The sequence below is a fragment of the Capra hircus genome, chromosome 6 (genome assembly GCF_001704415.2).
Source record: "Capra hircus breed San Clemente chromosome 6, ASM170441v1, whole genome shotgun sequence".
Lineage (NCBI taxonomy): Eukaryota > Metazoa > Chordata > Mammalia > Artiodactyla > Bovidae > Capra > Capra hircus.
Genome location: NC_030813.1, coordinates 12,934,961 through 12,957,841, shown reverse-complemented (window position 1 = coordinate 12,957,841; position 22,881 = coordinate 12,934,961). Strand labels below are relative to the sequence as shown.

General features: G+C 39.8%; 1 protein-coding gene across 4 annotated transcripts in view; it reads left to right on the top strand.

The window, feature by feature from the left end:
• ANK2 (ankyrin 2) overlaps positions 1–22,881 on the top strand; it is a 574,309-nt gene that overhangs the window by 204,532 nt on the left and 346,896 nt on the right. Inside the window, exon 1 of one of the 4 annotated variants that reach the window (XM_018049206.1) lies at positions 16,291–16,564. The exons of 1 other annotated variant lie outside the window; for it this stretch is intronic. In XM_018049206.1, coding sequence (XP_017904695.1) covers positions 16,481–16,564 — 84 coding nt within the window. In that variant the 5' untranslated portion in view covers positions 16,291–16,480. Of the gene's footprint in view, positions 1–16,290; positions 16,565–22,881 lie in introns of those variants that run through there. 2 more of the 4 variants (XM_018049205.1, XM_018049207.1) reach the window with 2 other exon arrangements.

Here is a 22,881-nt window from a genome sequence, read left to right as displayed (position 1 = left end):
CACCTATAAGTGTTAACATACAGTATTCGCCTTTTAACTGTTTTCCCAAAGGGATTCACTGAGAGTATAGATTATTAATTTCCCAATCTGGTAATTTTGGTGTTGAGATTCTGGAAATAGATGGAGAGATGTTTGTGTGGTTCCCAAATCTTCCCCTTAGCAATGAGGGAAGGCTGTAACATGTCTGTGAGGTGTTTTCAAAGGTAGCTGCTTCTGTTTTCCAAAGTCAGTCCTACCAGTGAAAGATGTAAGAATCAGTTCAGTGCAGCCACCCATACTGTTTTCTTTCTTGTAGGATAGTGTTCCTAAACTGAGTTAGAATACTCACTTAAACACTTATAGAAATATCTTTTCTGAAAATATCTGCTATCAGACAGGTGAAATATTGTTCTCTTACCCAGGAAAACAATGAGTTTCTCCCAGAAGAATCAAATTTTAGAGTGAGTTTTGGAAGAGGGTCCAGTTGACATTCACTATACTACAAAAGAGCTTCCATTAGCAGAAGCATCTGCATTCTGGTGGAAAAGCAAATGCTGCTGTTTGCCCACATGGGTCATTTAAATTAGATTACACTTGAGAAACATCAAACAGCCTCTTTCTGGTGTTTGAAAAACCAGTTATTATCTGGACTTAAGAAACATGGTAAATAATCACGCAAGGAATACCATGTGGCCACCAGTGTGATGCAGGATACATCACGATCTTGTATTACATGAGGTGAGAATGATTGAGTGTCTTCCAGGGTTACAAGCCTGTAGAACAACCCTGGAAATCACATCTATAGTTTAACTTTCTTATTTCAGAAATAAAGACACTGAGCTTCAGGTAAAGTGACTTGCCAACCATCGTGATATCATTAGTGGTTGATCCAGGAGTGAGACTCTTGAGTCTTGACTGCTTATCCTGTGCGTGCACGTGTGTGTGCTCAGTTATGTCCAACGGTTTGTGGCCGCATGAACTACAGCCCTCCAGGCTCCCCTGTCCATGTAGTTTTCCAGGCAAGAATACTGGAGTGGGTTGCCAGTCCAGGAGGTTGTCCCTCCTCCAGGGAATCTTCCTGACCCAGGGATCAAACCTGCTGTCTCAGGTGTCTGCTTCATTGGCAGGCAGATTCTTTACTGCTGTGCCACCTGGGAAGCCTTGCTTATACAGTACAGCAGACCAAAAACTCAAGGTGAATAATGGATGATGGAGGGAAAAAGGGCTCTCTAGGGAATTAAACCTTAGAAAATAGAGAAATACTATTAAAGTCAAACAAAACTCCACATCAAATGTGAACTTTGTATTATTATCATATGCCTTTTATTATATTTTTGGAGAGGAGAGATTTCTTTCCCCAGTAATAGCTACCGACAGTTTGAAAAAGAAGTTTGTGGATTCGATTTCAAGTTGGGTCAAATGGAAGTTGTCACCTTCACGACTGCTCTCATTTAATAGTATCCTGAAGCCCAGCCAAGTATGTGACTCTTTATGGTAAAAAGCAAATTAAGTGGGCATCTTCCATTTGTTTTAGGTGTATAGGGTCTAAGACAGACAGCACTGTAGGGACAATCTAACTGCCATGTGTTACTGGCACTTGACCCCTATGTTGACAGTCTCCAGCAGTCATATGCCTTAATCTCCTACATTGTCTCATTACCACATCTTGGATGACTGGTTGAGTGATCCAAGGAATGAGAGTGAGTCTTGACTTCCTCGTTGAGCCTCCTGGTAGAATGCAGTGTGTAGATCTGTCTTCCTGCTTGCTGAGGCCAATCTGTTTTCCTGCTTGCTTCGTTTTTTTCTGTCAGTATGCTGTCATGTCAGATTAGCTGGAAGAATGGAATAAGTAAATTTGCTGCTGCTGCTGCTGCTGCTAAGTCACTTCAGTCGTGTCCAACTCTGTGCGACCCCATAGACAGGCAGCCCACCAGGCTCCCCCGTCCCTGGGATTCTCCAGGCAAGAACACTGGAGTGGAATTACCAAAAAATTTCTAGAGGAAGAGGCTCTGAATTCAAGGGAAGATCCAGGTTGAATGTTGGAACAGGAAAGCCTTAAAGATGGGTGAATTTTAGAATGAAATGATACTGAGGGGAAATCAAGATTAATGTAAGTATGTCACAGATGTTCTCTAGATAGGCCAAAAAAGAAGAATCTCTGCTGTCTATTTGTATTTTTATGTAGCTTATAACCAGATGGAGTTTTTTCAGTTAAACTTATAGTAACTAAGTAGTCTAGATTTATCTGCTGTCTATTCAGTTGATATGCATATTCCAGAAATATGCACTGTCTGCTGAGTGACCAGCATTATTGGAAAGAAAATACTGATGAAAAGACTGTGACCAATACAAAGGCACCTCCTGGAGGTGGTTTTAACTTTCCTAATTTATAGCGAAGGTGGGAACAGAGAGTTTCAATGAGAAGAAACCACCTTTGTATGTACCCTTGAAGGCAAGAAACACTTCTTAATTATCTTTGCATCTCTAGAATGGAGGACAGACCCCAGCACTTAGCAGGTGTACAATAATGTTTGCTGAAGGAGTATTGATAACCTTTTTGGACAAACGTAAAGAATGAGTAAATGACTTGATTCTTTTCCACCTAATGACCTCCCTCTCTCCATTTCCCCCTATTTCCCTGCTCAGGCTACCATGTTGAGGATGTGCATTTTGGCATCTCTAGTGGAAAATGAAATTCACTTTCCTATGGAAGACATGTTTAAAACAACAGTTTGGATGTAATTGAAAAACCATTTGGGGGAATGCAAAGAATTTTGTGGGTTATCCATCAGGTCACATATATTTTCTGGGGCCAAATATGTTCAAACTTGGGAACCCAATCCTTTTTATAAATTAGGGTCTCACATCCACCTTATATATATATATATATATATATATAAGCTTTTCTACTGTTCTTACTGCTTTGACTGTAGAGGGAATAAAAAATATCAAGTGCCTTCCACTCAGGATAAAAAGATATTTATAAAGGGGTAAGTGGTGGTGTGGGGAGTTGTTCCAAGTTCATCCATTGTTTTTTTAATTCAACATTGCAAGGCATTTAGTTGGGCATAAAAGATAGATATATATCAAACAGTTAACTAGCTTGTGTGATTAATACACAGAAGTAGCCCAGTAATCTTGAGAGAAAGAAAGTTCAGTGTACTTTGCAGTTAGAAAAAGCTCCATGATCAGTTTGGGACTTGAGGTGGGTAGATTTTAGGGAGAAAAAAGAAAAGAAGAATAGGTTTTTTTTTTTAACTGGGAATTATTCACAGACCCACCTTATTGATGCAATTCATAAATGCTCATTCTAAAAGATCTGATAACATTTTCTTAAGAAAAATTTGAACACATTGTATTGTGATATATCTATCTCCTTTAAAATAAACCATTGAATAAAACACTTGAAGACAGAAATATATCGATGAATTTGAGTAATAATTGAGGGTATTCAAACTTTATTCTGAGGATGATGAAGACTAGAAAAAACGTTTTATGAACAACAGAAGTACAGTAGTCTGCAGGTCAGATTGAAGGAGGAAACTGGAAGGTGATGAGGCAGCAAATTCTGTTGATTTGAATAGTTCAGGTGGGAAAAAGAAAGTGGTGGCACAGTGCGACAGGAAGGAGAGAAAGACAGAAGAATACATGAGATTTCCAGGGTAGAAACAAAAGACTTTACTTCCTGGGTATGAAAAACTGAACAGAGAGAAGGGGGAAATGACAAATTTCTAGCCTAGTAGACATTTTCTTTCTGTCCAGACTGGTGGGTAAAACTCCACAGCATCCTTATGAGTGCCAAATTTGTTTTACAGGTCCACATAATTTGTATTATAACTGTCAGCATTTCTGTTTTCCCTAGTTATTTCTGACTTCATTTGTTGACCTTGAGTAAAGTTAGGATCTATAGTCTCATGTGTGTTTCAATGTCTCTGTTTTCTATTAGAAGAAAGAAAAGGAAATGGAAAATAAAGACAGCCACACCATGTTCTGATTGATACTGAATCACTGGCTATTTAATCTGCAATTAAATTCTCTTTGAGGCATATTTTGTCCTTTAAAATGTAGGTTCATAGATTCAAGGACTTGTGGCAGTAAAAAAGAAATAGAGAATTATCTAGGAGAAAAATAAGAGAATGAACATATATTCAGAGATGTGGAAACTAAGGTCCAGGTAAATTATATGATTTGCTGTGAGTCATGTTGTCAGTTGATGACAGCATGCTGATGAAAACCCAGATGTGCTGACTTTCAAACCGTTGCTCCTTACTGTGTTATAGTAATATTGGCAAAACTACAAATAATGCCTGCTGCTGCTGCTGCTAAGCCGCTTCCGTCGTGTCCGACTCTGTGCGACCCCATAGATGGCAGCCCACCAGGCTCCCCTGTCTCTGGGATCTCCAGGCAAGAACACTGGAGTGGGTTGCCATTTCCTTCTCCAATGCGTGAAAGTGAAGTAGCTCAGTCGTGTCCGACTCTTCGCAACCCCGTGGACTGCAGCCCACCAGGCTCCCTTGTCCATGGGATTTTCCAGGCAAGAGTACAGGAGTGGGTTGCCACTGCCTTCTCTGACAAATAATGTGTAAAATCTTCCAAATGTTTACAACTAAGATAACTGGTAAAACTTATTGCACAGACATGTATGTAGAGAATTTGCAGGAAATCTTGTTCAATTTCCACTTAAATCTAGACAGTCACAAAGAACAATTTGGCATTTATCTCACCTGTATTTTTTAAAAAACTTTCTGTTGAAGAGAGAATTTCTGTTGGTTTCTTACACTTCTTTACATTTCGCCCTGGTTTTCTTTGTTTAGATTATTTTTTCCAAGATGTTGGTATAGCATACAGCCCTAGAAGATAGCAGAGCAAAGATCAGACCTGCTTATTATCCAGTATAATAAAGATAATGACTCCCTGTGGAGCAAAGTACAGATATGCTTATTGTCTGCTATAAAAGATTCAGGATCCTAAGAGTTCCTCTCCCGTGTATAACCCATTGAGTGTGCAGGTATGCATTTGAGCCTCTGTGAAAATTGATAGTAAGGAAAATTGACACAAGTATATTGATGTTCCTGCTGCTTGCTATGCCATGAGTAATAAGGTTCTTTGTCTTGGACCCAGGAGTTTCATATCTTCTACCAACATCCATGAACCTGTAGCAGGCTAACTTGTTAGCTTGCAAGTAGGATCTCAGACCCTTCACAATTCTTAACAGTTTCTAGGTAGAGAGGTTAATGGACCTTGGAAAAGTCTGATAATTGGCTAGGCATAAAGGAAATTTGCCTAGGCATAAAGGAAATTTGTCCATTATGTTAACAGACATGAGTTTGAGTAAGCTCTGGGAGTTGGTGATGGACAGGGAAGCCTGGCATGCTGTAGTCCTTGGGGTTGCAAAGAGTCGGACACGACTGAGCAACTGAACTGAAAGGAAATTTGAAGTGCTGTATATCAGTTTTTACTTGTTTAGACTTCTATAATTTTAGATAGAATAGTCATAGATCCAAGTGTGGCATTAATATCCTGGGATTCACTGATAGAAGCATTTGTGAAATAACACTTTCTTTCACCCTTTACAACATATAGAGCATTGAATACATTATTCTTGTTATATTCTAAAGGTTTGTGTGAATTGACATAGTGAAAAAAGTTATTTTGGGACATTTATGCAGGATCAACTGGCAAGTAGATATTATATAGTAATTTATATAGATAGTCAGTGTGATCAAAATGGATGGATTGACTATACCCTGGTTCCTGAATTTTGCAAAAAAAACTTCCTTGAGGAAGATTTTTCTTCCTACCTGAATTTGGAAACTCTCTTTCACTTTCGCTTATCACTATACTATCAAGACCCAAGGCACAATTTGCTCTTGGTAGTTAAGCAGATTGAATAATTAAAATAGATACTGTCTGTTTTAGTTTTACCACCAAGCCATAAACACTAAATCTGAGGCCTAATTAGAATAGAACACCAAGAATATAGATTGATAAAGAAAACCCATTAGACACTTAGAATTTGTTAGGGCCCTGAACAAATATAATATCCAGCATTTATATATATCAGCCCTACAGACTAAATTTTGGGCTGTAGTAACTGTGCAGTTAACAAGTTAATAATCTTGTCTCCAGTTATTTATAGGGTTTAAACAACGAATATGGGTGCAGTGCATACCTTTCTCTTTAGACATTCAGTTCAGTTCAGTTCAGCTGCTCAATTGTGTCCGATTCTTTGCGACCCCATGAATCGCAGCACACCAGGCCTCCCTGTCCATCACCAACTCCTGGAGTTCACTCAAACTCACGTCCATCGAGTCGGTGATGCCATCCAGCCATCTCATCCTCTGTCGTCCCCTTCTCCTCCTGCCCCCAATCCCTCTTTAGACATTAGCTGAAGTTAATTCTAAACTATATTTTCATTTTCTTTTTAAGCTTTTTTATTATCATATTTTTTATACTGTGAAATTTAAGGTTGTTATGAGGCACATTGATATTATATGGAAGGATAGAATGGATGTAAGAGTGAGTGAGAGGTCAAGGAGAATGGAAAGAAAGAGTAAAAAGAGGAAGCACAAAACAAGCTGCACTTCAAATATACAAAATACTTCCTGTGAATTTATTAGCCACAGTGGGTCACAGTCAGAAAGTGTCATATGTGAGACTCATCTTCAGTGATCAACAGAGACTTTGCTTTAAGAGGAAATAGTCCACTTTGACTCAGTAATATATAGTTAATCATTCCAGAAATTAATATTGATGACCTTTTTTGTAATAAAATAAATGAAAGAATGCAGAACACAGCATTTATAGCTAGCAGAGTCTGTTCATTTGGGGAAAGAGCTTGTGTTTATAGTGTGCAGAATCAGCCCTTGAACTTCATCTGCCACATTGCCTACGTTACTCGCCAGCCGTCTACGGCAGGTTGCATTTTCCAAGATGGCTTGGAAAATGGTCCCATATGGTCTTCTGTCAGGTGACCTTGCCACCCTTCTCATCAGGAATTGGAGTCCATCTCTTTACCTTCTGAATCTGGATTGGCCTTGTGACTGCATTACAATATGGTAGCACCCTTAATTGGCACTTTCCACAGCCTACCTCTTAGAAGCCGGCTGTCACAGAAGGGTACAGTCACCTTGAGACCACCACACAGTGAGAAGCCACAGCCTTGTGTGCCTGGAAAATGAAATGCCATGTGGATAGAGAGAGAGACCAGTCAGTACCAGATGTACGAGTAAGGATGCCAGTGTGGGAGTAGGGCCTCCAGCCCTGGCTGTCTCACTTGATACCCCATGAATACCAATGGATCCATCAGCTGCGCGCTTCCTGAACCCCAGGCCCACAAGTCTGTGAGCCAAATAGAACTATTGTTTTAAGCCAGTTAGTTTATGAGGTAGTTTGCAACAGCAATAAATATTTGGAATACCATCAGTCTGGACAGGATGGTAGTTACAAGTCAGAGCACTAATAGATAGAAACTCTTCACTTGGACCTTGTTTTAAATGGACGGAATAGTAGTGGTCATTCATTAATAATTCATTCTCATCTGCCTTTTTTAATTATAGCCATTTGTTTAAAGTCTCTTTGAAGCTTTAAAGTTCATAGTATCACTAATTTTCTGTCATTTTTTGAGTCTTTGGAGAAGAGCAACATTGTGGGAAAAAACATTCCTCCTTTGCCCTCTCCTGTGATTCTGTTATAGTAGATGTTATACTAAACTCTGGTCCAAACTTGGGATACTTTGCAACATTAGAAAGTATTTTGTCTCATTTAGTTCTCTACTTCTCATGCCTGAAACATTTATGCCTGGTGTATAAGGAATCATATAATTTTTTATCTGTTCTTTGAATAACTGGGCCATCACTGGGCCTATGTGTTTGCTGAGGAGGGAGGGCTTCTTGAAGTCTATTTTAGTAAAGAGACACCCCACTGGAAGATATCAATCCTCGGTTAGGAATGAGAAAACTTGAAGTTGAATTCAAAGTGCTAATAACTGTAGGTACAGCATTGAGTAAGTAGCATACAAAGTTGGGCTTCAATTTTCTTGTTAAAAGCAAGGAGCTGGATACAGTAGTCTCTAAATTACCTTCTAACACTGTAATTCTTTGTGGTTTGTCACTTGTGACCACTGTGGTTACACAACTTCTAAAATATGATTTATATTTGTATGAGACTTAAGCCTCTGGATTATTTTAATGTGGGGTATTTATCAATGGCCACACGATTTCTCTTTGTAGTTTAAAAAATTGTTGTAACTTATTTTCAAGCTGGGTTAGGTTAAGGTTTAAAATGTTTATAGTAATAAAGTTGAATTGCACTGGGAAAATGTCTGTCAAGGACACAGCCTGCCCGAATGTACCATTTGCATCTGCAGAGAAACTCAATTATAACAGCTATTTTCAAGAACTCATATCACTGGAGACTGAGCAGAGTCACCCTATAGTAGAGCAAGCAGATAACAGTGCGTCCTAAAAAACTGACCTAGACAGGGACATGTACATGGTGAGCTCACCCGTATTTTGTTATTCGCGCATAAAATTCTGCCTTTGATCTAAAGTATTGTTGCTGATATTGATGTAAAATGAGACTGTAATTAATCACTATGCTAATTTTCGGGCTTCCCAGGTGGCTCATTGGTAAAGAATCCACCTGCCGATGCAGGAGACACAAGAGACACAGGTTTGATCCCTGGGTTGGAAAGATCCCCTGAAGAAGGAAACTCACTCCAATATTCTTGCCTGCAAAATTCCATGGACAGAGGAGCCTTGTGAGCTATAGTCCATGGGGTTGCAACATGACTGAACACACACACACATGCTAATTTTAATAATTAGGTTCTTGAGGTTCCCTGATAGTTCAGTTGGTAAAGAATCCGCCTGCAATGCAGAAGACCCTGGTTTGATTCCTGGGTCAGGAAGATCTGCGGGAGAAGGGATAGGCTACCCACTCGAGTATTCTTGGGATTCCCTTGTGGCTCAGCTGGTAAAGAATCTGCCTGCAATGTGGGAGACCTGGGTTTGATCCATGAGTTGTGAAGATCCCCTGGAGAAGGGAAAGGCTACCCACTCCAGTATTCTGGCCTAGAGAATTCCAAGGACTGTATAGTCCATGGGGTTGCAAAGAGTTGGACATGACTGAGCAACTTTCACTTTGCAGGTGAAGTAAGGTACTCGAATTGTTTGCCGGGGGTTCCTAAAGCTCCTTTTTATGCTGGACATGGTAAATTTAGCAATCAAATACCTCTTTGGTAAACCCTAAAGGGAAAGAAGTAGGTCCCTAATCAGTTGTTGCTGATGCTTCAAGATGCATCTCAATGAAACATTTAATAAACCTGCTTCAATCCAGGCTGAACACATACCATTTTACATGAGAAACAAGGGTCTTTCTTTCCAATCATTCCCTGAGAGTCGTGGTTGTTCAGTGAACTAATTTCTCTCTAATTTCTGTTACATCTTCTGTAAATAATAAAAATAGCTAAGATTTGACATCAGCTTTCTAAGTGCACCCATGTGAAGATTACCATGGTATAAAGGCTGCTCAGTGAGGTGGCGTGAGTCCAGGATCCTGGTCTTCCTTCAGCTACTAACTAGTCATAAAAGCTTGGGAACAACTTCTAATCTTCCTGAGTCTTGTTCTTTCTTTGTTAAATGAAATGGATTTCCAAAATTTTTCTTTGAGGGCTTTCCTAAATATAAATGTTCACTGAAGAGGAGGTCTCTTTCTTCCTGTGTTTTAGACAGGATGTCTCCCCGTTGCCCTCTTCTCACTTCCTCCCAGAACTTTAATTTTTGTTGGTGGTGTTGGGTTGCTCAGTCATGTATGACTCTTTGCGACCCCATGGACTGTAGCCCGCCAGGCTCCTCTGTCCATGGGATTCTCTAGGCAAGAATACTGGAGTTTTTGCCATGCCCTCCTCCAGGGGGTCTTCCAGAAACAGGGATCGAATCCGGGTCTCCTGCTTTGCAGGCAGATTCTTTACCGTCTGAGCCATCAGGGAAGCCTGAGTATATATTCTTCCTAAGCTAAAAGGGTCAGGTAGCACACTTGGATGGAGCTTCCCAGGTGGCTCAGTGGTAAAGAATCCACCTGCCAATGCAGGAGAGGCAGGTTTGATCACTGAGTTGGGAAGATCCCCTGGAGAAGGAAATGGCAACCCACTCCAGTATTCTTGCCTGGAAAATCCCATGGACGGAGGAGCCTGGCGGGCTACAGTCCATGGGGTTGCTGAGAGTCGGACACGACTGAGTGACTAAACACAGAGGCAAGATCACACTTGGATACCTCCATGGGGCAGTAATCAGCCTATGGACAGGTAGACCGGTTGAAACAGTAAGGCCTAGGATGAAGTGGTCACTACAGGCCTGACTGGGGCGACCATACAACAAGTGGTCCTTGTCTCAACTGCAAGGGTGTTGCATAGCGTTACTTCAGGGCCACCTCTACGGTTGGGGCTATTCTCAAAGAATGGCAGTTGTGAGCTGGGAATGAACCTGATTGGTATTTGTTATAATAGGTATTCCTATACAAATGATTCTCTCCAGTTGAAATGAAAAGCCTGAGGGCCAGCTGAGTTCTGGGCACCTTGCTCCCTCAGTGATGACAACTGGGAAGGGTCTGGGATCCTGAGGGTGCCACCAGTTGAGATCTGCCTCTTTAGTCATGCCTGGGCACTGGCAGGAGGACCCAGACTGGGTGCTGAATGAATGCTTTCAGACAGGGTAACTGGTCTGTACAGGGACTCCCCTCATCTTAAACAAAGACTGGACCTCAGAGGGTAAAAGTTGAGCCTCAGGACCTTGCCCTTTCTGCTCAGTACAGAGCATAACATTTGTTTTGGTGGAGGTGAACAGAGCATCATGACCTGGCTGTGACCTGACCTCAAAAACAAAGGATCTGACACCAAAAAGTTTACAACAACTAACCACAGCCTTCCCTCACCTTTCCTATAAAAGGGCTTTGCTGAAAGCTTTTGGGTAGTTTGGGGTTTTGAAGGCATGACTCATTGGAAAAGACCCTGAGACTGGGAAAGATTGGGGGCAGGAGGAGCTAGGGACGACAGAGGATAAGATGGTTGGATGGCATCACCGACTCAATGGACATGGGTTTGGGTGGACTCTGGGAGTTGCTGATGGACAGGGAGGCCTGGCGTGCCACGGTTCATGGGGTTGCAAAGAGTTGGACAGGACTGAGCAACTGAACTGAACTCAACTGAAGGCGTGATCCACTTGTTTCCTTGCATGGCCCTGCAGTAAACCTTTCCCCGCTGTAACTCTGATGTTTTAGTGTTAGTATTTGACCTCACTGTGCAGTGGGCACATGGACTTGTGTTCCATAATGCTAGAACAAGTCATATGCCTGGGTGCATTTGCCAGGGTGGCTGGTAAATGTGGTTGTATTAGTTTCCTAGGATTGCCATAACAAAGGACCACAAACTGAGCAATTTAAGATAACAAAGCTTTATTCTCTCACAGTTATGGAGGATAGAAGTCTGAAATCAAGGTGCTGTCAGAGCCTCGCTCCTTCCGAAAGCTCTAGAGAAAGATCCTCCCTTACCTCGTCCTAGTTTCTGGTGGCTGCTGGCAATTGGTCTTTCTTGGCTTGCAGCCGTATTACTCCTATTTCTGCCTCAGTCTTCACATGGCTGTCTTCCTGCTATGTGTCTCTGTGCCCAGATTTCTCCCCTTTTATAAGGATACCAGTCATTGGATTAAGTCTAACTCTAATCCATCATGACCTCATCTTTATATGATTCTATTCACAAAAGGCTCTATTCCCAAGGAAGGTCACATTCACAGGTGCTGGAGGGTAGGGCTTAAATCCTTTTTTTTTTTTTTTTTGGAAGAGGAGACAGTTCAACCCAGGACAGTGGTCTAGTTGGCCAGGAGGAAAAGAGATTTTCTGATGAACGACTGTCCAATCTCTGACTAGTTGTTAAGATTCTCTACTACAAGTAATAGTGAGTAGGAAAGATTTTTGAGAATTTTGGAGAACTAAGCCTTCATTGATAGCACTGTTTCTGTGAAAAAAAATATTTTTAACACCAGGCGACTTTAACTGACAAAAGGGAAATTCTCCCCACTCAAATAATGCTATAATGTATCAGTATGAGTGTGTATATATGTCAGATTCTGTAATGTTGTTAATTCAAATGGTTTAATAAAACATACTAGGCATATTAAAATTAATATAATTACCTCCAAAACTCCATGCTTATAAAATATGCCTAAAATAAAACTAATAAAGATTTCCTTTCTCTACTTGGATCACTGTCATCTGACTATGGTTTCTGCACTTGGCATTTTCCATCTTTTGTACTTTATTAAGTAGCTGCTCTTCGTTGAAGCAAGCCATGATTTAATAAAAGAATAGTGACATTAGAATTAGGAGACGTTGAGCTCTGTCTCTTATTAACCTTGTTATCTGGGGAAAGTCACCCAAACTGCTTTTTACCTCAGTTTTTTCACCTGCACTGTATTGATGTTAATCTTTTTCCCTGTATGGTTGTGAGAGCCCCATAAAGTCGCTAAATAATTATGTCATCTGCCAGTATTATTATAAGACCTCAGGATAGTTCAGTGAGCAAAGAACTCAGTCTTTATGGATCTTCCATTTTGGAGCTACAAAGTATATAAATTGTAAAATGCTTTAAAATGTAAGGTACTATCAGTTCAGTTCAGTTCAGTTCAGATCAGTTGTGTCCGACTCTTTGCGACCCCATGAATCGCAGCACGCCAGGCCTCCCTGTCCATCACCAACTCCTGGAGTTCACTTAAACTCATGTCCATCGAGTTGGTGATGCCATCCAGCCATCTCATCCTCGGTCGTCCCCTTTTCCTCCTGCCCCCAACCCCTCCCAGCATCAGGGTCTTTTCCAATGAGTCAACTCTTCGTGTGAGGTGGCCAAAGTATTGGAGTTTCAGCGTTAGCATCAGTCCTTCCAGTGAACACCCAGGGCTGATCTCCTTCAGGATGGACGGGTTGGACCTCCTTGCAGTCCAAGGGGCTCTCAAGATACTATCATCACTGCTATTTTACGTGCTGCAACTCTAGTTTCTCAAATATCTTTAAAAATCTTATTTGAAATTATGCTTAGCTCCTAGATGTCAGAAAGTACACAAAATATGAAGAATTTACCCACTGGAAGTTTAGCCATAAGTATAAATTCATGGTAAATATTTAAAATGTTTCCTTATTGCATTTAAAAATCAGCCATGGGCCCCTATTATATACCATCCAATGTCTTAGGTTCCACGTGGAATGCAAAGACAGTAGTCTTGCCTTCAAGAAGCTTCATGTCCAGCTGGACAGATGCCCACAAAAATTGCACTATAAGATTGGAAAGGGAAGAGTGTCCACTAGAGAGGCACAGAGAAATTGATTGAAAGCTTCAAAAGAGAAATCCACACACTCACAATACTATAACACATTGTTGATAACCTCTATGTGTATAAAATTCACCTTCCAATATTGTAATGCATGTAATGCTACTAGCACCTGTTTATCTGCTTGCTGAGATGTTTCTTTAACACTTTGAATATGGGTGCTTACCTCTGTGATGTGCTGGCCTAGTATGTGTACTTTACTTTCACTCTGTAAAGACAGTGTATTATGGAAAGGCTTAGCATTTCAGAAGCAGCACACAGTGTCCAAATTGGAGGCCCGTGGGTGTGTGTCTAAGTTGGGTACTATGTATTTGGATATTGAGAGAGAAGGCAGTATTACAAGAGGTGGGTTCAAACACAATCACAAGTTGCTGATTCATAAAGTAATGAAATATGAAGTACATCTGTTTGTGATTTACATTGCAGAGATGATATAAAAACAATGATTAGGTTCCCAACTGGGCTACCAAACCCATTGATTGAAAAGCACATTCTGGCATCAAATGCGAATAAAGGGTATTAATAACATATCTCTCCTATAGATCCAGTTTCTGGAAAAGTTTTCCTTTTTCCCTTTTTTCCCTTTTGGAGTATCATAGTTTTTCTAATGTGTTTGACAAGAAAGTCCCATTTCAGGGCTTTTGAACTGCTTTTCTCTTTGCCTGGAGGGCAAGATTAGCATCTATCTGTAAATCCCACATGGAACCTAACACATTGCATGGCATATAATAGGGGCCTAAAGTTCGTTCTTAATGCAATAAGGAAACATATTCTTCCTCCAGATAATTGCTTTGCTTGGTTCCTAACCTCATTCAGGTTTCTAGAGATTGTTCTGTCAGCAGCTTATCTAAAATAGCATCTGTTCCCCATCGTTCTTTACCCTACTTCCCCCCCCCCATAGATCTTAGCACCGTTATTTGTGTTTACTCTCTGTTTTCCCTGTTAGAATATAAGCACCATGATTGCAAAAAACATTGCCTGTTTTGTTCACCATTGTATCCCTGGAGGTTAGGACAGTGTCTCCCTAGTGGTTAATTCCTAGCACATGATAGGCATTCAATAAACATTTATTGAGTAAATTAATACAGTTTCCAGGCTGAGGGTGCTCCTAAGAAAGGTCAAAAAGGAGTTACTATGGGAGCAGGTGAGGGAATGAGTGAAGAGCTGGCTGAGGAGATAGTGGAGGAATGGGGGGATATTGTGAGGGATTTTGGCGTGGGCTCTGACAACAGTGGGGGTTAGGCTTTTGAGGCTTTTGTAGAAGTTCTTGTAGGATTTCATTTAGGAAAAAAGAGTTCCGTTGCCTCTGTCCTGTCTGTGGGATCTGAGGAATCATGAGGGACGGGTTTGCTCAAGTAGAAGGAGGGTGGTGATAGTGAGAGGCAGTGAGAGGGGCTGCCACTAGATGAGGAAATGGCCAGGGTCTCAGGAGTGAGCAACCCTGACAGCAGTGGGAGAGAAGGTGTTTTTCTGTCTGTGTTTACTGGAAAGACAGATTCCCAATTTTGGTAGCCATTTTCCTGTAGGAAACATTTTTAAGGTAGATTTTTCTGAGTTGAAAAGGACCTATATTTGTAATAATAATAGGATTACAATAACACATTTATATAAAGTGAAGTTACTCAGTCGTGTCCGACTCTGTGCGACCCCATAGACGGCAGCCCACCAGGCTCCCCCATCCCTGGGATTCTCCAGGCAAGAACCCTGGAGTGGGTTGCCGTTTCCTTCTCCAATGCCTGAAAGTGAAACGTGAAAGTGAAGTCGCTCAGTCATATCTGACTCTTAGCAACCCCATGGACTGCAGCCTACCAGGCTCCTCCGTCCATGGGATTCTCCAGGCAAGAGTACTGGAGTGGGGTGCCATTGCCTTCTCCAACACATTTATATAGGAGCCTTCAGTTTTCAAAGTGTATATATATAAAATCTCACTGATTTAATCCTTTACTCCATTTTTACATGTAAGTATTCTTTGTGTTATCCTTTGAGTTTGTTTTCTAGGAATAGAGATGAGTGTTAAGTATGTGCTTGTGTGTGTTTGTACAAAACATGTTGGGGTCTGGTTGTATCCACAATTTACAACAAATTGTGACCACCTCAATATACAAATACGGCCACCACAATCCAAGAGGTGAAGTTGTTTTGTTTTTTTTGTTGTTATAAAAACAAACGCTGATTTCTTTTCTCATCGAGAAGAATTCTGGAACTTTATAAACTCCTGGAGAGCAGGAATTATGTTTTGTTCATCAGTTAGTAGAGAGAATTAGGTTAAGAAGACTTTTAAGATCAGCTATAACATGTTTCAGCTCTATGACTTTCTTATATTTATGTTACACACATACACACACAATATATCTCTGGCTGTAAGAAGCTCCTGGCCTGTCAAAAATAGACAGCTGGGTGAACAGTTGGATAAGCTGTTACAGGTGCTATGTCAGAACAGTTCAGGGGAAGGAGGAGGCAAGGAAGAGGAAGTGGTCTGAGCTACCTGGTTGCTGGGGAGCCTGCTCCCAAGGCTTTGTAACAGAAATCATCTTTGAGCTGAGTTTTGAAAGATTATCATCTGGAATCAAATGAATAACATCTTAAAAATGTAGCTTACCTTTACTTTAGCATAATAATGGCTAACCCTTTTCATCGAGTAGCCTCTTCACCAGCTAAAATGTACCTCTTCAGGTTCAGAGACGCATTCAAGGATGTCACAGTTTTCTCATTACACATTGTGTCTGCTCGGTGTTGAAGTACCTGTAGAAGAAAATTAAGTGCAGGTTTTGCGTGTGGGTGGAAAGCCGATCGAATTGCGGGTGTGTCAAAAACCAACCAGCAGAGTCCCCAATCATTCGAGTCCCTGGCGGTTTTTTTTTTTTTTTTTTTTTTTTTCTGAAGGCTTTCTTCATTGTAACCGGTCCCTGATGGTAATTGGTTGAATCAGATTTAACAATGCAGTCAGATAAACAGTTGTGGCAGCTGCTGCCATGGCAACGTCACCGTCCTCACCCTCCCAGTGCGCGCCCCTTCCCCACCCCTCGTCCTCCGCCTGCTTTCCTCCAGTAAGTGCATACTCGCTAGTGGTCTGTGCCGGCGGCAGGGTTTAATGGCAGAGCTATTTTCTTTCCAAACTGTTCAAAATGATGAACGAAGATGCAGCTCAGAAAAGCGACAGTGGAGAGAAGTTCAATGGCAGTAGTCAGAGAAGAAAAAAACCCCAAAAGGTAAATTGCTGCCGTATAGAGGTGTGGTTGTGTGTGTGTGTGTGTGTGTGTGTGTGTGTATGTAATATTAGTGAGGCTGTAGAAACCGTGGAGCGTTATGAGTAACTAGAGACTATAACTGTGCCAAGCATTGCATTTTAAAGAGGCAGGTGCAAGCTGCTGCTTTTTGAGAAGAGGAAAAGAACTGGGGTTCATAATGAATAGGTTGACTGGAGCATGGTGAGGAGCGCAGAGTTAAGGTGTGTTCTGCATACACAGATGCCACAGATGCTTCTGGCAGTAACTGGGTACAGAGAGAGTCATTTTATGTTTTGCATGGGTGAGTTCTTTAGGAAGGAATGGGTTAAGCAGTGTGGAGGAGAAGGAAGATTTGGGGCCAGATGTGTTTGCTCCGTGGTGATCTTGAGATGGCTGGACAGCGAATGCCTTTTGCCTCTGTGCTAGGTGTATTCTTCCTAAGGAGAAAAGACTGTTGTGACAGGAGAAATTTGATCCCCACCATGATATTTCTTTGGTTTGCTTAGCTCCTCTGCAGTTTTCCCAGACATTAATGTGATAGCTCTTTCACTGATTAAGGTAAACAGCTAACAGTGTTATGGGGGAGGGGGTATTGGGCACACAGAGCAATATGTAGGATTTCTTACCCTGGCGTACATTCCCACATCTGTGATTATCATGGAAATGATACCAGTGAGAAACAGTGGGAAAAGATGCAAACTATTCGGCCCCACCCAATGCCAGCACTTCTTTCTTTATGGCCTGACTCCTGGTAAACTGTTGCAGCCTCACAGAGCTCTTTGAGCTCCACCTCTGAAAGAGATGCCTTTTAAATAGTCTCCTAAAATCTTTTATTTCCTGAGTCAATAATATGGGCCGGATCTGTGATTCTAATGTAAATGGATTCCAGTGCTAGATGGTTTAGGGTTTGGAATGAGCAGATTAAAAAAAATAAGTATCTTGAAGAAGTGAATTTTTTTTTTAATTTTAATAATGTAGAAATTACATGGTGTTTGAAGTGACAGATCTGTGATGTACTAAATGTCTCATAATTAAAAAAATTCAAAACCTCTGATATCAAAAGATCACTGTGTAAGCAAACAAGGGGTTAGCACATTTGTACAATGCCATGTAATTTGATAAGAATAAGTATGCTCACCTATGACAATTTTTAGATGATAGCATGAGGGTGATGATGCAGTCTGATAAAGGTAAAAGGATAATTCAGGGCAGGCAGGAACATTGGTAGGATATGCTTTTGTACTTAAAGATTCTGGATACCCCAACCCTTGAGGTCATTTTTATAGTGTTAGGTAACTGAGCAACATTAAAAGAAAGCAATTAGAAAAGAGAAAGAGAGCAAGAGAGAGGGAAAAGGAAAAAGGGAATTTTTGCTTGAATTCACCATATCATTCCAAAATCCTCTTAATTTCTCTCTGAAGGGCCTGGCCTATATTAGAAACAATATACTCAGAACTATTAAAGGGTTTGAGGATGTATCTCAAGGAGATTTTAAGCTCTGAGTGATGATACTAAATTCACACAACCAAAGCCATCTTAAAGTGTTTGAGGGGATAGAGGAGACAAAATCATCATCTGTGATAACTATAACATTTTTAAAGCTCCACCATTTTCTCAAACATATTTACTTTAAGAATAAATTCTCTTCCACACTTGCAGTCAAAATGATAGCAACTGATAGCAAGCTTTAAATGTGTGTATGTTTGTACATACATTAATAGGCATATATTAAATGAACTGTTAAGATAGTAAATTTTGAGTATTAAAAGTAATTTCATCTAAAAAGAACACATTCACACATACACACGCATAAAGATCCTTCACTTTGGTAAATCAGACATAAGTGGGTTGGAATCTTAATTCTATCCTTTCATATTATGTTTGGAGCCTATCACTTAATTTCTCTGATCCAGGTCCTCATTTGTAAGATGTGAATACTTTTTGGTATTTTGTGAGGGTTAAAAATAATGTATATAGTATTGTTTGAGCAGTATTTAATATATTATTGACAGTAACTTTTAGGTGTTGTTGCTGTTCCCTTAAGTGGAAATTATTTATTGGAATAAAGCATATAGAAGGAAAGTCTATATATAGAGACTATAGATTATTTTAGAGAGGCATAATATACTGTTGGTGCTTTGCAAAGGCTAAGTCACTTTTCAAAATGTCACAAGTTATATTTAAAATCGGAAACTTTTGATTTTATACAAATTAGTGAGATTTACAGAAATGTACCCTAGGTCTTCAGAGTCCTGCTTCACATCTTTTGCCCAGCAGGCAACTTTAATTTAATATTTAGAAACTTTTAAATTGTCCAAGCCAGAAAACACCAGACATCCCTCTCTCCTGCTAAATTCAACAGACCATTAAATGTGCTTTGATGAGGAAATAATAATCAAGAAATAAGCATCCCTAATAAGGATGAAATCTGAGAAAAGGATGAAATCTGAGAAAAGCAAGAACTGGAGCAAAGTCAATGCCGTATATCACTTTAATTCAGTTGTCTGCTTTATACTAGAGGTTTCTATTGAATCCTCTATAGGATTCTATACAGTATCCAGGATTACAGACCACCAGGCTCACTGTGGCCTGGGTGTTGATCTAATATGTTGAATCTTAATTTTTGGAAATATGCCTCTTCCTCAAGTAAATATTTAACAGATGAGCACAATCCACCTGTTTATTCTACGGCTCACAAAAGTAACTCTTCTGAGGGTCAAAACTAAAGGGTCCTTTGCCATAAAACCCACCATGTGAGAAAATAAACTCAAGTTTATTTTGTATTAGAAATTTAGTGAGTATCTGGAAGTTAGAAATTCTTTTAGCTTTTGTTAAGAATGTCTGTTCTGACTTCAGTCACTGAGTTTGTGGTGCTCTCCTGCAAAGCCCACCAGGAGCACACATGTGGTTAGGTGTGCTGGGATTACAGCCCATTGCGCTGAGGATGGATGTTCATCATGGGGAACTGAGTGTGAAATGACCCATTAGATTTGGGCCTTGAATGAGTGATCTGGAGGAGGGTCCAAGAAAATGAGGACTCACTCTGGGTTGGGTGTTCTCAGGAAGCAGGGGCAGTTTTATGATTGTGTATCCCAGTAAATCTTAGCTCTAGGAGAGCAGACTAAAGCTGAATCAGTAAAGAAGTGGCAGTCTCTCAGAAGTCTGGAATCTTGTGGCTTGGACAGTATTCATGTTTTGTCTGTGTTTAGACATGATAAGAGAGTGGTGTCATTTTTGTCCCTCTCCATCACGGTCACATAGTGGCCTGGTCTGATGATGGGATGCTCTGGGAAATTATTTATGTTCAGCAGCAGAACACCAAGGTCACGCTGATAGGAACAGACCAGTTCCTGGATGTCAGTGATAGCTTTTTCTCAGGCTTGTACACAAAGATGCTTTTGAGAGAGACAGATGTATTTATTATTGGCTGCTCCTTAGTGTCCAAAGAAAATAAATCAGATAGTGTTGTTGCCAAAGTATTCATAGAAACTTTTTCATTTAGTGCTCCATTAAAATAATTTCCTGAAGGCCCAATTATTTCACACAAATATCAGTAAATCTTAGCTAAGGCACAGATTTGAGGTTGATGTTCTAGTGAGGTTCAATGGAGAAGAGGATATGGAAATACTGGAATTCTCACCTGGTATCCTGAACGAAAAGGAAGCATTGACTCTTGTGTGATGTATCAGGGTGAGTGTTTAGCCTGTTCTAAATCCCAACCAACTCTATAAAAATTTCTTATCCCAGATAATATTTTGGCAGATTAGATGAAAATAGTCCAAGACCATATTCATGTGCAGCATCCCACACTTTTCAATTCTGTGTCAATGACATTACAATGGATTTGCCCTGAAAGAGGCTGCAAGAGCCTTAGGTGATTTGCATAAATGATAATGGAAATGCCCAGACATCAATCACATATGGCAGAGCCATCTGAAGCCACTAGGTTTGGTGAGTTCTTCTAAAACAAGTAAATAATTACATGGCTTTATAATTATTTTCCTTCTTTGGTGAAATGAATATAAAGATGAAGTTAAAATATAAATGTGTACTGTTGTTTTTAACAGAATAGTAAGATAAAATGGCTTTATATATATACCTTATATTCATTTAAACAGGTTTGACCTGGACCATTATTTGAGAATATTTATGAGCATTGCAACATTATTTTGATTTTATATAATTTTATTGCTGTTTACTTGCCACCGCCTAAATGGAGAGATGAAAGTAGTGCCAGACATATGATTGAAATGCTGCCATTTTAAATTCTGCCATTGAAGCATGAGTGACAAACCTAGTGAAAGGTTTATTTTTATAGCAGCCACAGCAAGCATGACTTTTTTAGTGGAATCAGGTAGCAGATACAGTGTTTGGGTGTTGGCTCTGGCAGTTGTCTGGCAGTCAGATTAGTTTTGATTTCAGTTAGTGCCTGATCTTGTTCAACCAGGACTAGAAAGGCTTCAATGTATAATTCTCCCAGAATAATACCCCATTTCTTCAATTTTCCAAAAACTTATTATTTACCCTTTATTTTACATTAGTTTATAATCCAAAACAGTGTGTGTTGCTGGAAGATAGCAGTTCCCCATCAGTGAAGGTGCTTAAAATGACCATCTGTCAGAGATGATGGAAATATTTTTACTGGATGGAGAAATCCCTTGCAACTTGATATTCCATGATTTTCTTTCTATATCTGTCACTCGTTTCCATTTCTTTGGACTCACCTTCATGATACTTATTTTTTTTTCCACTGCTAATTTTATATGCAGTAACTAGAGAATTAATCCTAAAATGTGCTTTTTAGAGTAAAGTGCTGTCTGCTGACCACAGCTACCAGAATTACCTGGGTTGCCTACTAAAAGAATAAAATTCTTAGGATCCACTCTAGATCTGCTCAATCATTTTTGGTGAGTTTTGATAGGCGTCCCACTTTTTTTGATGTGTGCTGGAGTTTAGAACCATTGCTTTAGAATGTGGTCAGCAAGCTGAATTCCTTTAGAAAGAAGAATCTCTGATTTCAGTTAGATATGTTAAATTGCTTCTTGGCTATTACATTTGTTTATTTTAAGTCTAAATGGCAATAGTAATGATACAAGAGAAGAGAAAGGATTTTTCTCCTATTGTGTTCTTATTCTACGTCTAGAACCTTGAATGCTTCACAAACACCATATCATTTAATCTTCACAATAACTCCTATCAGAGTACTGTTATCCCAGTTTTGTAGATTAGCAACTGGAGACTCAGAAGCTTCATCTAGAGATGGTGATGGAGAAATGATGGACATTTTCCCCACTAATCAAGAAGTGACATATTTTGAACCATTTTTCCCATGCAAACCAGATGCTAAGTTATTCTATGCTAAGCTATTCCTGTGTCTCTAGCAAAGCTTCTAAGCTATCTATAGTTTCGTCTTCTGCTAAAATATCCTCCAGATTTTTTCCCCCAATGTTACTTCCTATCTTTCATCAGTTGATCACGGTTTCCAAAATGCCCACTCTAATCCCTGGAAATAATATGGAAAGAGGATATTTGTCCTGACTCTCTGAAATATTCTTCTAAGCAGGACTTGTCTTCCTGTTCATTTTGCTTCCATTACATCTTGTGGCATGTTTGTGTAGATGTTTCTTTCAGTTTACACAGACAATGTACTGGACTTCGAAAATCCACAAAAATGAATGGAACACCAAAGAAAAGTAAACAGGTATCTTGACGTGGTTTAGGTGTGTTAAATTAAGCTAGCATAAAATGTTGATCCTTCTTTCATAATGTGAGTTCTAATTATTCTTTTGAGGAACTTTGTTAGCATGATATTCTCAGTAATTATTCTATAGAAGACTGTTCTTCATGTACTCTTTTATGAAGTGTTTGAGGTTTCTTTTTCCTTCTTGATAAAGTTTCTAAAGAGACAAGTGATTGCATATTGAAATAGAATTAAGATCTTTAATCTGCATTTGTTAGAACATGCTCAATTATAAATGAGTCTACAGTTGTGTTTCTTTCCTGCTTGCATTCTGTAGTAGCAGAAACAAAATCACTATTTTTATCTTAGTTGGCACTGAGCAGATTCATCACAGCAAATAAATTTACCATCTCCATTTCCTTTGACTTTGGAAAGTCAGAGTTGGGATTGCTACCAAATGAAACAATTTTTTGATAGAAAAAAATCTTTTGTATACTTGAGACCAAGTAAATATGATAGGGCATTTCTTTTCTTTGAAATCCATTAATGCCTTCCAACCCTTCAGGGAGGGTGAATTTTTTAAAGCTGCTGCTGGTGGTGGTTTAGTCGTTAAGTCATG